The 18065-nt window shown below is 40.8% G+C and overlaps 1 protein-coding gene across 1 annotated transcript; it reads right to left on the bottom strand.

Moving 5' to 3' along the window:
- Positions 1 to 268: 268 nt before the first annotated feature.
- Positions 269 to 7888, bottom strand: LOC125545840 (uncharacterized). Its single transcript, XM_048709885.2, has 4 exons — positions 7695 to 7888; positions 7231 to 7409; positions 1687 to 1922; positions 269 to 1111 (listed from the first exon to the last, which is right to left on the bottom strand). Exons 1-4 carry the CDS (start codon positions 7811 to 7813, stop codon positions 521 to 523), a joined length of 1125 nt encoding a protein of 374 aa, XP_048565842.2. The 5' UTR covers positions 7814 to 7888; the 3' UTR covers positions 269 to 520.
- Between the last annotated feature and the right edge of the window lie 10177 nt (positions 7889 to 18065).

The following is an 18065-nucleotide window of genomic DNA, read 5'->3' as shown; positions in this document are numbered from 1 at the left end:
ATGTGTTATATGTCATTAAAAGTATATCCTACGACTCGTATGAAGATGTAACTTCTAAACATATTGTTCTAACATACTCCCTCTATAAACTAATATAAGAGCATTTAGATTACTAATTTAGTATTCTAAATGCTTTTATATTAGTTTACGGAGAAATTATAATATATATTTAACTAGTTAAATTGTCAACTTAGAACCATGGGCATGTCCTATACACCAGGACGGAGGCAGTACGAGTGTAACTAGAGTTAAAAAGGGATAGGAAAAATTATACTCTACCCGAAGGTTTCTCCACTATGGTTTACATGGCGGCTGAACCAAATATACTAGTACTAGACAGTTCAAACTATGGAGTACCATAGTTTGATTACAATCCAGGTTTGGCACACCTAAATTTAGACAGACACTTTTTTATTAGTAAGTGTTTGATTGTTGGCACAAGTCCACGACTCTTTGACGGCATAACCAAGTCTTTGAAGTTCTTCCCCGGTCATCAGACACACTATTTGACAAAGTTTACTTAAGGTTGGGATGAACTGGAATGAGCATGAGACCCCCGAGGCAAAGTCGACCAAGTCACCTTCACTGAGAGTAGCGCAAAGTCAGTCTTCATCTTTTGAGTAAAAATCCCATGGTTGTTGGCTATGAAGGAACAATGATGTTCAGCAGAACTGGATGACTCCGCACCCAACTTGAACTTCAACGTCATCCAAGAAGCTATAACTACAGCAACCACAGACCTCTTTAAGCCACATGACTCACCAATGGTGCCATTGAAGAGCCGGATTTCTTCATTCAACCCACTGGTAAAACAGCTGAGACACAAATTGAAACTGTTTTGCACTTCTGAGATGACAACTTCTAGAGTCGCCTCAACTGCATTTTCAAGGCGTGATGCGGTGAAGTCCACTGCTCCACAATCGCCATAGATGCGACTGGTGAATGTGTGACAGTTCTGCAAGTCTTTGCTGACTATTATTGATGCACCATCAATCAGTTGTAGGTCATGTTTTTCTTCTTCTGCAGTCTTGATCCTCATGTCATATTCGATTAAAATATTGCCATGTGAATCTATCCCTCGCTTAGGGCCAGACATGTTGATGAGAGAACCCTACAAAGTCATTGCTATTAAGTAGCTCTCCATATAAAAGTAAGACATATCTAAAGCCAAATACTTTCCTTATGACGTTTCACTTCACCAATATTTACTTCAAGGGATATTTTACAATGGATAAATAAGATTTTGCCATGTATTGAACTGGATAGTTAGTAAATACATAGCGGTGTTAGAGAGGGAAATTTGGCTCCCAATATTTATTTCATTTTGTTTCAAATTCCGAATATTAGTTGCATAAGTTTGTTGAAATGAAAAAGGAAAAAAAAGGTTTGTCTGCTTACCCCCGTCAAGTATACAGGTATTTGACCCCTGAAATAATGTATAGCTAAATCATTCCCTGGGGTGATTAGGAGGTGATTTTGCCCATGCAGCAGCATTCACCTAACAGGTCACGTGGCCAGAAACCACCTCCAAACCCTGACCAGGAACGATATAGACAGTATTGAACACTTTAAGAGGCAGAATCCCTGCTTTTATACTCAAGGGGGCTAAGTAGACGAACCACAATATTTGGGTGTGTTCGGTAGTCTCATCCCTTAAAATAATTGCAGATAAGTATGGATGTGCACCTGCTCCACGATGATGGGATCATCCCTTTTAAAACTGACCACATAGTTAAGCAATCGATCCAGATCATCCCGCATTGCAATGTATCCGTACAACTCTACTGGCCCACAACCCACATGAATTTTAGCCAGCTTCAATGAGAAAATTTGGAACATGCCACTAGGTGTATGCTGCATGCAAGCTCCATCGAGAATGCAGCAATCTGAGGGATCTGTTAACATCATCGGCTCCAACCAAGCTTCACGAAACAAATACAAGTTACATTGCAATTGGAAATAAATACAATAAACAATACTTGCCATGTGTAAAGTAAACATGCCACTTGAGGATTTGATGTCTCTACTGATTTTTTTTTTACTTTTTTCATGTAAGTGGGAAATATCAATGTTTTTCTACTATAAATTTGCTCCCTCGAAATGTTTTTCCTTGAAGAGAACACAAAGAAAAGAGAGTAATTTTAATCACCCCAGAAAGGAAAAGGTCCAGTTTTACCAAAATCACTAGTTAAGGCCTTAAGGGAAATATCAATATTCTTCTACTGTAAATTTGCTCCCTCGAAATGTTTTCCTTTGAAGCGAACACAAAGAAAAGAGAGTAATTTCAATCACCCCAGAAAGGAAAAGGTCCAGTTTTACCGAAATCACTAGTTAAGGCGTAAGGGGTACCCTTTCCAAAGGTTACCCCAAACTTCTCTGGTGGTCACAAGCACCGCTAGGGAGTTTTGGTGCGTTTTCTCTATGGAAGGGGATGGGAGGGTTGCTGTGTATGCTTTTTTTGTGAGTTCCGATTTTCAAAATGAAATATCTCTTGAACCGTGCATCCAAATTACACGCATTGTCTTCCTCGCGTCAAGATTGAAACTATATCCCATGTAGATAAGTTTCAACGAACTTCTTTTTTCAGACATAACTTGTACTACCAAATATAACAAACTTGTGCTTCACGTGATAACGTACTTATAGTACCCCACAAGCAGTATAATCCATGTAGTGCAACCTGTACTCACTGCACAGTACACCATGTGCTCCCTGCTCAGTACAACTTGTACCCCCATGCAACCTGTACTCCCCTACCGCAAAGCACAGCTGCGCTTCACAGTGAAGCACAATTGCGCTTCGCGGAGAATAACACCTGTGCTAAATGCGCTACAGTACGTGAAGCACACCTGTGATGCACAGCCCGTGCAGTACACTTTGCACAATCCTTGCAGCAAACTTACATAAACCACGCAGCACATAAAAACCAGAGAAAAACGTGCAGTAAAAGACCGGTAGAACAAACTAAGCAAAATCGAACAGAACAGGGCGCTCCCGTTTCCTGGCTCAGCTTGATAGCGAGCGAGCACCACGCGCCAAGCCTGGAACGTGCCCGCGCGCGACTCGTTGTCCAAGGGGCACCTCCCCCAATGAGGTACACCCCCATTTTACTGTCTCCAAATATTTCATAACTCCTTAAAGTACTTCTCACCCTCACTTGGGTTCAAAAACTATTAAAATAGATCATTTCACCCCTCAATGAAAAAAAATCGTTTATCTTTCTACACGTCCTCTTTTAGTGTTGATTATTTACCAATGGTAGATAACATAATTAACATGTGTTATAAAATAATTTCATAATTTACCATGGCTATTTGCATATGTTGGGAGCACCTAAACCTGCTTAACATTTTAGGATATAAAAGTCTCAACTACTGTAAATCTGTAAACAGTTTGTCCTCCAACAACAACAACAACAACAAAGCCTTTAGTCCCAAACAAGTTGGGGTAGGCTAGAGGTGAAACCCATAAGATCTCGCGACAAACTCATGGCTCTGGCACATGGATAGCAAGCTTCCATGCACCCTTGTCCATAGCTAGTTCTTTGGTGATATTCCAATCCTTCGGGTCTCTCTTAACGGACTCCTCCCATGTCAAATTCGGTCTACCCCGCCCTCTCTTGACATTCTCCGCATGCTTTAGCCGTCCGCTATGCACTGGAGTTTCTGGAGGCCTGCGTTGAATATGGCCAAACCATCTCAGACGATGCTGGACCAGCTTCTCTTCAATTGGTGCTACCCCAACTCTATCTCGCATATCATCATTCCGAACTCGATCCTTCCTAGTGTGGCCACACATCCATCTCAACATACACATCTCCGCCACACCTAACCGTTGAACATGTCGCCTTTTAGTCGGCCAACACTCAGCGCCATACAACATTGCAGGTCGAACCGTCGTCCTATAGAACTTGACTTTTAGCTTTTGTGGCACTCTCTTGTCACAGAGAATGCCAGATGCTTGCCGCCACTTCATCCATCCGGCTTTGATTCGATGGTTACATCTTCATCAATACCCCCATCCTCCTGCAGCATTGACCCCAAATATCGAAAGGTGTCCTTCTGAGGTACCACCTGCCCATCAAGGCTAACCTTCTCCTCCTCACACCTAGTAGTACTAAAACCGCACATCATGTACTCGGTTTTAGTTCTACTAAGCCTAAACCCTTTCGATTTCAAGGTTTGTCTCCATAACTCTAACTTCCTATTTACCCCCGTCTGACTATCGTCAACTAGCACCACATCATCCGCAAAGAGCATACACCATGGGATATCTCCTTGTATATCCCTTGTGACCTCATCCATCACCAAGGCAAAAAGATAAGGGCTCAAAGCTGACCCCTGGTGCAGTCCTATCTTAATCGGGAAGTCATCAGTCTCGACATCACTTGTTCGAACACTTGTCACAACATTATCGTACATGTCCTTGTTGAGGGTAATGTACGTTGTTGGGACTTTGTGTTTCTCCAAGGCCCACCACATGACATTCCACGATATCTTATCATAGGCCTTCTCCAAGTCAATGAACACCATATGCAAGTCCTTCTTTTGCTCCGTGTATCTCTCCATAAGTTGTCGTACCAAGAAAATGGCTTCCATGGTCGACCTCCCAGGCATGAAACCAAACTGTTTGTCCTCCCACTGCAAAAAAATGACACTGCGAAAACCAGAGTGAAAGGGAAAACTAGAGTCCTAGCCCACGTATGCACAAACCCTAAACAGAGAGTTTCACCGGCTATCCTCCCACCATGCAAAAAAGAAAACAACACTACAAAACCAGAGTGAAAGGAAAAACCAGCGCCCCAACCCACGTATGCACGAGTCCAATCGGCGGGGCAAAAAAAAAAGCTAACGTGCCCAATATGCACGGCTCCACCTCTACCACCGACCACCACCCTCGATCCACCATCACCAGCGACCAATGAGCCCATCCTCGTCCCCTCGTCCACTGCTTCAACACAAGTTGTTGCCACCTGTGAGAAATGCAGGGATGCCTAGCAATGACGGTTTGCCCCTCCCCTTCCTTCGTCCCTTGACCTTCTCTCGCCTCATGAAGGTTCCATTCACCGTCTATTGTCCTTCTCTTGTGCTAGAGTCACATTTTCTAGGACCAGTGGTGGAGACCCATTGGCAATGGTGTAGGCGGCATGCCACATAGGGAAGAGTGAAGCAAGCCTGAGGACAAGATACCGCATGTGTCGACCAACCTAGCATCATCCGCATGGAGGATGAGGCAGCTTTACCGGATGCCTAGGTAAACATATATGCATAAGCAAGGAGGATGGAGGATGATTGGTGGTGCATAAGCAAGCACCAGTGGTGCGAACGTGCATCTAGCCCTCTATGTATATTCCAAATGTCTAGGTAAACATATATGCATAACTAGTCTAAGAAATACATGCATCTGAGCCACGATCAATACAGACTGTCAGCCTAAGATGTTCCCCTTTCTATCATTCTCTGTTTATGTGAATATGCAAGTGACATGTATGTGCTTGTGGAACTTGGTGAATGGACATCGGTTTTTATTTGAACAAGCTTAAATTAGATATAAATGCAAAATAATGATGTCTCTTTTTTTTACTTCTGCACCATGCTTGTTACTAAATACAATAGTATCTGTTCTGTTCAATCTGGGCACCTTGTAATTTGAAATTAGTAAAATCTCAACTGATTTCTTCGAGAATTTCAAGAGTCATCACCATTAAGATCCTTTCACATGCCATGCTTGTGCAATATATGTTTGCTCAAATGAACTGATCCTAATACTTAGACAGATATGTTATATTCAATTTTGCTTAAAACAATAGCTATTGTAAGGAAATAAGTAGGTGCCAATTAACTTGCCATTGTACCATACGTATTTGGTTGGTGCCTTTATTTGGAAGAATATCAATGTGTACTCTTTAAAACATCTTATGAACAAAAAATAATAAAGTAATACGAAGATATAGTTGAGAGAGAAAATAATACCTTTAGTTTGATTTGTTTTGCAAAAGGAGGTTCATCTTACACTGATTTTTACAAGGTGATGTTATCGGATGTTTTTCATCAGTCATGCTTAATATAGAGCAGCCCTTTTACTTTCACCCCTTCCGCCATTCAAGCCGTAGGTTCAGTTTCAGCTGCCTAAGGTGGCCTCAAGTTGTACTTAAATTTTTCTTTTTTCAATTTTTATGATTTAAGACGGAATTCATGTTGTCAATTGGATAATTTCTTCTTACATTGACTTTTGACATGGTGATATCCAAGTGAATAGTTGGGTTCTTTTGATCATTTAACAAAAATCTATTGTCGTTCACGATTTCCAATGTAATCTACCAAATTTAACATTAAGGGACTTTGCTGTAAACCTATGTTTTTAAGGCGTCTGTAAGGCGACGAGGCGCCCCCCAGCACTTTGCAAATATGTCCGCTTTAGGCGCCTAGGCGTCGAGCCCCCCCCCCCCCCCAAGCGCCTTAAAGCGAAGCGTCACCTTAAAAACATAGCTGTAAACTCATAAGTTTCTGTATGAAAAGAAACTAGATTAAGTGGTGAGTATTTCTTTTTCTTTGGACAGGTTGTCCTATGGCAGAACAATTGGGGTGAAAGCTAAGGTACTTCCAATGGTATGAAATCAAAATCTGGATGAAACCTAAGCTGTTAGTAATGGAATGTTTCACATATAGGGGAGAACTAACGATATTTCTAGTAGGGCAACGCTTTCAAGGTCGGTTTCTCTGTGAGCGTATATTCTATTAATATGGATTTATTGCAACACACGGTCACTTTGCTAGTACATGCTAAAAAGAATGAGAAGTTATGAACATATTCCTCAGGGAAGGACATGATGCCGCCTCACAAATTTTGAAAGAAAAAATTATGAGGGGCAAAAAAAAAGATATACCATTTGAAGTGAACTGAACCCATTTTAGAAAAAAGAAAGGAACTTGGGGAGGGGAGGGTAGGTAAAGGTGGGCCGGGAAATAGTTTACGAACAGCCAAAACAGTCTGGACAGGATATAATGTCCAATGAATCACAACAATGATTAAGATAACAGTGGCAAGAGCTTAGGTCACAACAGTTTAGCTGTCTATTACTTTTGCAAATACCAAAATGCATCCCTGAGTACCATTTGATGAGATTTCCTTTTATTTCTGGCAATGCACTGGTATTCAACTTGTAAAAGTAAACAGGCAACATCAAAATTTATCAGAAATATATCAGGAAAAGAGATATACATCCCTTACTCTCGTTACGGTCTGCAATGCGATATTCCTTTTTCCATGCATGCCTGCCCTTGTATATAGAACCATCATGGTGGCTGCTTTTAGGAAATATAGCCATAGGAACTACACCGTCAAAAGGGTAACCAGCCATCTGTTTTACTCCACTGCTGCTGGCCATGCTACGAGATCCATGAGGAAATCTATCACCAAAGAGCATAAAAGGCCAATATCAGCATCTGGCATAAATAAGATGGTACCATCAGTCATGATTGAAATCATGACGTTAAGCTTGAAATCCATTTCTATTTCTTTCCGCATTTTTTTCTCTGTATTGGGAGTCACTGAATAATCTAAGAGATTATCCCGTTTGCCTTAAAAAATCAACAGAATGATAAATAAAGACCCAATTTTGGGCCACAATCCAGATCCATAAATATAGCAGCCAACTAAAGGTGAAAACTTTAGCATAGAACAAGAAAACACACCTGCAAACACGACGGGCAGCTGAATTATGAGGCAAAACTCGTCGCAGCGGCCACCAGCTAGGCGGAGTAGAGGCCGTCAAAGAGAGGAGCGACCGCAGAGGAGAGGAGAGGCGGTGCATTGGGGAGGGAGGGGTGGCACTGTCAGAGCAGCGAGACCAGGGAGCCCGCTGGGGGGCGGGCCCGCTGCCGCAGCCGCCGGCTAGGTGATGAAGAAGAGGGGCGTGAGGAGGAGGGGAAGGAGAGGACCACTTGGGCATCTCTAGCAAGCTGATCATCTCTCGGGCCGCGTTGGGTTTCAGGCCTGAAACCCGAGCCCAAAAAGGCCCAGTAAATTTTCCAATTTTTAAGCCCAAGTCCGGCCCGTTTGAAAAGCCTGAAGCCCGGCTGCGCTTGAAGGACAGCACTAACCGCGTACCCTCCCCTGAAAAAAGAAAAAGAAACTAACTGCATACTCTATGGCCCAGTTCTTTTCCTCGATTTTGGACAATCTTGGTCTGGAAAATCAAAAGCTCAAATGAACTCGATTCAATTGTCTTAAATCATGCGAGGATCGCCACAATCGGTAGTGCAATCGATAATCCTCTGGGAACCTTGCTTCTCACGATTCTAGTCGCTCCCGCAAAACAAAACACTTCGATTTAGGGTAGTGTACCCCTATTTGGGCTGGAAATTATGAGGAAACTGCCACTGGTGGACAGCCGCGTCCAGGAAACGAGTCGCACGACTCATCTCTCCATCGCTCGATCCCCCACCTCTCCGCTAGCGCTCGCGCTAGGGTTACAGGGCCGCCGCCCCCGCCCGATAGCCCGCCCCGGCCCGCTAGACGCCGGCCACGGAGACGACGCCTGAAGCCGCTGCTCTGCCCCGAGGCTCGCAGCTGCTGCTCCGCCCGGGCGCTGGCCTCGACGCCCAACGCTGCCTCGCCAGAGTTCGCTCAGGTCGTTGCCTCAGCTGAGCTCTCCTCTCCTCCCTGTCTCATCTCCTCTCTGTCTTCTCTGTTCTACTCTGTACATGGATGGATGGACCGATGAATGGATGCCATGGTTACTACGTAGTTCTTCTCTGTACATGTTCGTCTTGTTTCAAGTGGTAGCAATTCAGCATCCAGTTTCAGTTCAGGAACATTATGGACATTTTAGCATATAGCCCATCCCATAATCTTATACCACAATTTCAGAAAAGAACTCAACGGTTGATTCTGTGAGAAGTTTCTCATAAGCTGATTCTGGAATCAGATTCATTGATCGTAATTGAAGCATGTGAGGGGCAATCAAGATGGCGGGATGAAGCTGCTGCAATTTTTGTTGAATGTATGAATGTTTCAGTTTTGATTGGGAAGGTCAAATTTAAGCATTGCTTTCGTAGTTCAAATCAAGCGGCTCGTGTGCTAGCCAATTATAGTTTTTGTAATAAGACTTCTAGTACTTGGATGGATGAATCGCCGGGATGTCTAGTCTCAAAACTTCTGGATGATGTAATTCCTATCTAAGTTAATAAAGCTAGCCATGATGACCTTCCCTCAAAAAAAAAAACTAGGCCTATATCTCGCATGGCGCGAGTCCTGGGCGCCCCTATTTCTCGCTTTAGCGAGACAGGGGGAAGCCTCGCGTCGGGGGAGCCCAGATGGGCCGACCAAGCCGCGCGGGAGGCCATGGCCTGTTTTTTAAAAAAATTTATTTTTGTTTTCTGTTCTTGTTTTTTACTTTTGTATTTTTTATACTTTAAAATATTCTACATATGTGTGTGTGTGTATATATATGAAAAATCTTGAACAAGTATTTGAAAAAATGATGAATAAGTATTTAAAAATGTTTAATGATTATTTAAAAAATAAAATTCTTGTTTTTGCCACTCTAGTTTTTCCCCACTTTACTTATGCCACTCTAAAACTTGACATTTCACTCTTGCCACTGTTAGCTTTTGACCATATATCACTTTTGCCATTCCGTGGTAAAAGCGAAATTTTCAGAGTGGCAATTGTGATGCATTGTCAAAAGTTAAAAGTGCCAAAAGTGAAATGAAAAATTATCGTTTTTACCATGGAATGACATTTGTGATGTATTGTCAAAAGTTAAGAGTGGCAAAAATGAGATGTCAAATTCTAGTATGGCATAAGCAAAATTGGCAAAAGCTAGAGTGGCAAAAACAATGTTTTCTCTTTAAAAAATGTTTAAAAAGTATTAAAAATATTGAAAAGGTATTTTAAAATGTCTAATAAATATTCAAAAAATGTTGAATGAGTATTTGTAAAATAGTGAACAAGTATTTGAAAAATCTTGAGTAAGTATTAAAAATGTTGAAAGAGTATATGAAAAATGTTGGAAAAGTATTTGAAAATGTAGAATAAGTTAAAAAATGTTGAAAAAATATGTGAAAATGTTGAATAAGCGTTCAGACAATGTTGAACGTGTATACAAAAAATGTTGATCACTTATTAAAAAATGTTTTTAAAATATACAAAAATGTTGAGTGAAAACAAAAACAAACATAAGAAAAAATAAAAAGGAAAAACAAAAATAGAGAAGAAAACCAAGAAACAAAATAAATAAAAAACACGAAAATAAAATGAAAAGATTAAAAAAGGAAAAAGAAAAAAGAAAAGAAACATCTTGGAAGAAAAGAGAAAAAAACAAAAACAAAAAGAAACCCGTGTTCGTTTCGCCCCAACTACAACTCGCCCTACTATTGACGAGAATCCCGGCAGTAGCCTCGCCCTCAAGTCGCTCCTTTTTCTCTATTTTCTTTTGAAGTGGGCCGGCCTGTTATTCTTGAAGCTTGCGGTGAGAGTTCCTGTGGGCTCGCTTAATGCGAGAGATAGCATTCGCGGCGAGTCCTTAGCTTCTCTTGCCTGAAGGACTTCTTCTCTCGGCTGCCCTATCTATCTTTTTTTCGCCTGCTTCGAATGGGATTTTTTTTTCATTTCTTTTCGTTTCTTTTTTAGTTTTTTGTTTCTTCTTTGGTTTTCTATAGTTTTTATGGTTTTCTCAGGTTTTCTTTATCTGTTTCTCATTCGTGTTTTCTTTTCTTTATTTTTCTTGTTCTTTTCTTTCTCTATTTTTCTTTGGTTTTTCTTTTGTATTTTTCATCGATTTCTTCATTTTCTTTGTCCGATTCACTCATTTTCATTCTTTTTGCAGTAGATTTCTTTGATTTTTTTTCTTTATTACTTTTGATTTCCTTTGTTTCTTTTTTGGTTTGTATGTATGAGAAATATTGTTAATATATTTTTAAAGTGTCAACGCGTATATAAAAGTGTTGACCATGTATAAAAAATGTAGGACTCATTAAGTAAAAGTAAACATCAAAAACATATATATAGGAAAATATAATTATCTATTTAAAAAATATTAAACATGTATATTAAACTATTTTTGTTGTATACAAAAAATATATATTGTGTGTGAAAAAAAATTTGATTGCCATTTAAAAATTGCCAACACATGGTTAACATTTTTTATACATGTTTAACATTTTCTAGCTACATGAAGAATGTTTTTTCTATACAAGTTTAACACTTTATAAATACATGATCAAAAATTCTATATCCACATACAACTTTTGTATACACAAAAAACATTTTTTCTATACACATTTAACATTTTTAAAATCTTGATTACCATTTTTCAAATACTTGATTAAATTTTCAAATACATGATTAACATTTTTCATACACATTGTATATATTTTTTGTATATATGATATTATATACACATTTACCTTTTTCAAATGCTTGATTATTATTATTTTCAAATGTTTCATGTATATTTAGAGTATTTTGGAAGTATAAATAATGTACACTACGTTGATCGAGGCGGACAGCTCCAGCCACTGCGACTCGTGCGTATTTGTTCGAACAAATTGAGCAGGGTGTTTGTTATTGTTGAGGAACGCAGTAATTTCAAAAAATTTCTACGAACACACAAGATCTATCTAGGTGATGCATAGCAACGAGCGGGTGAGTGTGTCCACGTATCCTCGTAGACCGAAAGCGGAAGCGTTTAGTAACGCGGTTGATGTAGTCGAACGTCTTCGCGATCCAACCAATCAAGTACCAAACGCACGGCACCTCCGCGATCTGCACACGTTCAACTTGGTGACGTCCCTCGAACTCTTGATCCAGCTGAGGCCGAGGGAGAGTTTCGTCAGCACGACGGCGTGGCGACGATGATGATGAAGTTACTGACGCAGGGCTTCGCCTAACCACTACAACGATATGACCGAGGTGGAAATATGTGGAGGGAGGCACCGCACACGGCTAAGAATCAACTTGTGTGTCTATGGGGTGCCCGCCTCCCCCGTATATAAAGGAGGGGAGGAGGGGGTCGGCCGGCCTCATGGTGCGCCCTCAAGGGGGGAACCTACTCCTAGGAGGGGGAATGAAGGGGAAGAGGAGAGGAAGGAAAGCCCCCCTCCCAATTCGGATTGGGCTTGGGGGCACGCCCCTCCTCTTTGCCTTCTCCTCTCTCTTCCACTAAACCCCATGTAGGCCCATTAAGCCCCCCCCGGGGGGGGGGGTGTTCCGGTAACCTCCTGGTACTCCGGAAAATGCCCAAACTAATCCAAAACCTTTCCGGTGTCCAAACATAACCTTCCAATATATCGATCTTCATGTCTCGACCATTTCGAGACTCCTCGTCGTGTCCGTGATCACATCCGGAACTACGAACTACCTTCGGTACATCAAAACACATAAACACATAATACCGATCGTCATCAAACGTTAAGCGTGCGGACCCTACGGGTTCGAGAACTATGTAGACATGACCGAGACTCATCCCCGGTTAATAACCAATAGCGGAACCTGGATATGCTCATATTGGCTCCCACATATTCTATGAAGACCTTTATCGGTCAAACCGCATAACAACATACGTTGTTCCCTTTGTCATCGGTATGTTACTTGCCCGAGATTCGATCGTCGGTATCTCAATAATTAGTTCAATCTCGTCATTCGCAAGTCTCTTTACTCGTTTCATAATGCATCATCCCATAACTAACTCATTAGTCACATTGCTTGCAAGGCTTATAGTGATGTGCATTAGATGGCCCAGAGATACCTCTTCGATACACGGAGTGAAAAATCCTAATCTCGATCTATGCCAACTCAACAAAACACCATCGGAGACACCTGTAGAGCATTTTTATAATCACCCAGTTACGTTGTGACGTTTGATAGCACACTAAGTGTTCCTCCAGTATTCGAGAGTTGCATAATCTTATAGTCATAGGAACATGTATAAGTCATGAAGAAAGCAATATCAACAAACTAAACGATCATAATGCTAAAGCTAACGGATGGGTCTTGTCCATCACATCATTCTCTAATGATGTGATCCCGTTCATCAAATGACAACACATGTCCATGGCTAGGAAACTTAACCATCTTTGATTAACGAGCTAGTCAAGTAGAGGCATACTAGGGACACTCTATTTGTCTATGTATTCACACATGTACTAAGTTTCCGGTTAATACAATTCTAGCATGAATAATAAAAATTTATCATGATAGAAGGAAATATAAATAAAAACTTTATTATTGCCTCTAGGGCATATTTCCTTCAGTTATACACTCCTAGCGGCCCACCCGGGGCATGAGCAGGGTGCTGCACAGGGGAGCATTATTTCCACCACACGTCAAGCAAGGCATACGGGCAAATCCTATTCGGCATTTCAGGCGTCGGTTAAGGGCTGTTTTCTGAACCGACGCGCACTACCCCTCCTAGCTGCGCTGGCCCATATATCATTTTTTTCTTCCTTCAGTAAATGTCCAAAAAGGTGAAAGGGCTAGGGGGTTCGAACTCAGGATCTCTAGGTTCAGATGGAAGCACACTAACCAATAGGCAACACAACCCATTTAATATCTTACATCCTTTTTCCCTTTCTATACTTTCTCAAGTTCACGGGAAGCTGCGGTTTTGGGAAGCTTCTAGAAGTTTCCCAAACGGGTTTTTCTGGGTTCGTTTCGCAGTTTTCTGAATGGTTCTTATTCGGTTTTTCTCCTTCTTTTTCTTATTCCTTTTGCCCCTTTTCTTGTTCTTTTTTTCCTTTTATTTTTCCTATATCTATGAAAATTTGATGACCTTTTATCAAATCCGATGAATTTTGTTTCCAAAATGATGAACGTTTTCAAAATCGATGAACTTTTTACAAATTCGATGAACTGTTTCAATAATATGGACATTTTTTAAATTCGATGAACTTTTTAAAATTTGATGAACGTTTTTCAAAAACGACGACTTTTTTCAAAATCCAATCAACTTTTTTCTGTATAGACACAAGTGCTTATATACATGCGCATTCACTCACCCCTATGAACACACACACACACACCGTACCTCGAAAATACTGAAATAAATCCAGCATAAATGCGAGCACTAGGATTTGAACCCTGGTGGGCTGGGGATACCAGTGTCCTCTTAACCATCCAACCACAGGTTGGTCGCGTGCTAGGTTAGAGTTTGTGACATAGGAATAGGGCGACATTTCTTAACAGGAAACAAGCCGCACTTTTCACTGTTTATTCTTTGTTTTATTTCCAGTTTTTTGGTTTTCTCTGTTTTTTCTATGTTCATTGTTTTTTCTTCTTCCCTTCTTTGTTGTCTTTCTTTAGTTTTCTTTTTTTCTTTTTTCTTCTCCATTTTTCTTTAGCTTTCTTTTTTCTTCTCTATTTTTTGTTTTTTCATTTGTTTTTTGTATGTTTGTTTTCGTTTTCAATCTACAATTTCGTACATGTCAAAAATATTATTCAATAAGTGATCAACATTTTTTGTATACATGTTCAATATTGTTCGAACGCTTATTCAACATATTTAGACACTTGCTCAACATTTTGCTAATTATTCAACATTTCTTAACATGTCGACATTTTTTGAATACTCGTTCAACATTGTATTAATACTTATTCAACATTTTCAAATACTTGTTCAACATTTTAAATACTTATTCAACATTTTTCAAATACTTGTTCAACATTTTTTAAACACTCGTTTAGCAATTGTTAATACTTATTCAACATTTTTCAAATATTTTTTCAACATTTTTAATACTTATTCAAAATTTTCAAATACTTGTTCAACATTTTTAATACTTATTCAAAAATTTCAAATACTTGTTCAACATTTTTCAAATACATGTTCAACATTTTTGCATAATTATTGAAAAAATTTCAAATACTTGTTCAATATTTTTATTACTTATTTGTAATTTTCAAATACTTGTTCAACATTTTTTAATACTTACTCAACATTTTTCAAATACTCGTTCAATAGTTTTATTACTTATTCAAAATTTTCAAATATTTGTTCAAATTTTTTATTACTTATTCAACATTTTTCAAATACTTTCAATATATAAAAATACAAAGATAAAACAAAAATTGAGATAGAAAATGGAAAAATAAAACAAAAAATAGGCCTTTGCCTCCCGCGCGGCTAATAGGAGCCCCCAGGCATAGGGGCAGCCCATGTGTTTGGCCCAGCCCACCAGAGCGTACTCGGTCATGTGTCTGCTTGTTCGATCTAGGGCATTCCGTATCCGTATATGTGTATTTTGCAAATGGGCTCCTAGCTGGGCCGGCCCATCTCACCCTGTTTCCTTTGTGTATTCCATACGCAAAAAAGGAGCGCACAGGCGGGGGATCGAACTAGTGATCTCTACTTCGAGCAAACCGGCACTAACCATCACACAACCTTGCCCAACGTGATCAGACACATACTTTTACTTCCTTTTTTAGTTCAACTTTCCTTTTTCCAAACTCAAAAAATAACTTTCCTTTTTCTTTTTTCCTTTTCTTGTTTATGTTTTTTCTTTTTCTTTCTTCCGGGATCAATGATTTTTATTATAATCCGTGAATTTTTTTCTTCATATTGATGAACTTTTTTTCAAATTCAACAAAATTTTTCTAAATTTGACGAACTTTTTTCAAATTGATGAATTTTTTAAAAAAATTGAGAAACTTTTTTCAAATTCGATGAACTTTTTTTAACTTTAATGAACTTTTTTCATATTTGATGAACTTTTTGTCAAATTCAACAAACTTTTTGTAAATTTGATGAATTTTTTAAAAATTGATGAACTTTTTTCAAATTTGTAGATTTGTTTTTGAAAATCCATGGAAATGTTTTTCAATTTCGATGAACTTTTTTCAAACTTGATGAACCTTTTTCAAATTTGATGAACACTTTTTGAAAATCGATGAACTTTTTTCAAGTTTGTCAACTTTTCTTCAAAATGATGAACTTCTTTCAAAATCCATGAACCTTTTCTTATCACGATTTTGTTTCCAAAACATTTAAGCGATACTGTACATGGTTATGGGCAACAGATAGCGCTACGACTGGGTTATTAGGTATTTTAGGGTGCTACAAATCACTCAAGGCCGGTAGCTCCAGTGGTTAGGGAGCTCGGACGTGGAATGAACGTCATGAGTTCGAATCCTGTTGCAGCCATTTTTTGGGATTTTTTCACGCGAGTTTGCTGGTCGGCACGTTTCGTGGGCCGGCCCAACTTGCAGGGCGCGTGGGCGCCGGATCTCCAAGTTTTCCTTCTCGCCTAGCGAGTTAGGGTTTTGCCCTCCCGGAGGCGATCTTTTCGCCGCCATCGAGCCTTTCTCCTCCCCTCCCCTACCTCTGCTCCTGGGCTCAATTCGGGCTGATCGCGGGGTTATCATAGATCACCGCCCGACCTTGGTTGGTTTCCCGGGGTGCAAACAGGGAGCTAGGGTTTGTTAGCAGTGCCTAATCTATCTAATTCGGACTAGGATTTCCAAACATGGCTGAGGACGGCGCGCCAACGGCTGTAACACTGGGCGCGGGCTCCTCTGATGACCTAGAGAAGATGATGGCAGAGCTTGGCCTTTGCGAAGAAGACCTGGACGATGTCGGCTATGATGAGGATTCTACACCACAAGAGGAGGCACGGTGGATGGCTTTAGTACGAGTTCACATCGACAAGCCTTACAACCAGTTTTGGTTCTTTAAGAAAATGCGTGCGGCATGGGGCCTCGCGCGTGACTGCAAGTTCCGCCCCCTGGAGGACAACCTCTACACAGTGCAATTCTTTTGCTTGGGGGATTGGGAATGGGTGATGTAGGAAGGATCGTGGAACTTCCAGGGGAACGTGGTGATCCTTACGCCCTATGAAGGAGTTACCCAACCTCCAAAGTTTCGTTAGACACGCTTGATATCTGGGCCCAAATCCATGATGTACCTGACAAGTATGCTCATCTTGTCCACGCTCTGGGAGGAAAGATTGGTGAAGTCTTGTTTGTGGAAGCTCAATCCCAAGATTTTGCAGGTAACTTCTACCGTGTTTGGGTCAAGATTAATGCCTTCAAGCCGCTCAAGAACACGGTGTCGATGATTCGAGATGGGAGGTGACAGATTTACAGGGTTAAGTACGAAAAACTCCCCGACTGATGTGCTGTATGTGGACATCTTGGCCATGTGTTCAAAGAACATGTCGATGGAATTCATGCTCCAGATGCATTGTTCTTTAAGGATCTTCGGGCCTCATGGAGAATGAGAGAATGAGGACAGGGAACGAACCCGGGGGAGGTCGGGGTCGCCCAGGAGGGTAGAGGGGAGGACGTTCTGGTTGCTCTACCAATCCCAATGGAAGCGCCGGAGGGTCCGCCACAGTCCAAGTTTCAGCTGAAGTTAATGATCCTGCTGCCAAAGCAATCATGGATACTGATATGTCAGAGGGAAGCAGGAAAAGGCTCGAGAGAGCAAGCCAAAGCGACCAACAATCGGATCTAGACACCAATGCTAATGCGCTTGCTATTGTTCCAATGGCGCTCAATGCAGTAAGTCCTCCACCAAAGAGAGATCCCAAGAGAGCTAAGGCAGGGGCAGGCAAAGAAGGAACCACCAATGCAGCAAAACTCAATATGGCGGGCTCCGGCGAGGGGCGCCGCCGTGGACAATGAGTATACTATGTTGGAACTGCCGTGGGGCTGGCAAACCCATGCTAGTTCGAGAGCCTTGCGACACGGCAAGGCAGTTTGCCCCCTCTATTCTTTGCATTGTTGAAACCCAAATAGAGGGTAGTAGAGTTGAGAAGCTTGTCGATACTCTAGGTTATAATAAGAGTTTTGCTATTAGTAACTCTGTTATAAGTGGTGGAATAGGTATCTTTTGGAATGATTCAATAAAGCTCGGGATTATTGGTTACTCTGAGTATCATGTGGATGTTGAGGTTGACTCTTTTAACTATACTAAAGCTCGGTTTACTTTCGTCTATGGAGAGGCTCAGGTTAGCAAGCGGTACAAAACATGGAATATGCTTAGAGGCATTGCAAACTCAAGCCAGCTACCGTTGGCAGTGCTAGGTGACTTTAATGAAGTTTTGCATACATATGAGCATGATGGC

The sequence above is a fragment of the Triticum urartu genome, chromosome 3A (assembly GCF_056163025.1).
Source record: "Triticum urartu cultivar PI428250 chromosome 3A, HENAU_Tu73, whole genome shotgun sequence".
Classification (NCBI taxonomy): Eukaryota; Viridiplantae; Streptophyta; class Magnoliopsida; order Poales; family Poaceae; genus Triticum; species Triticum urartu.
The sequence above is the reverse complement of the archived record's forward strand: the minus strand, read 5'-3'. Positions and strand labels throughout refer to the sequence as shown.

Coding starts and splice junctions, on each gene's coding strand:
- LOC125545840 (XM_048709885.2), bottom strand. CDS start 7,813: ATGCACCGCCTCTCCTCTCCTCTGCGGTCGCTCCTCTCTTTGACGGCC. Junction 7,410..7,694: donor GCTGCCCGTCGTGTTTGCAG/GTGTGTTTTCTT, acceptor CTTTGGTGATAG/ATTTCCTCATGGATCTCGTA. Junction 1,923..7,230: donor CATTGCAGACCGTAACGAGA/GTAAGGGATGTA, acceptor TGTTTCGTGAAG/CTTGGTTGGAGCCGATGATG.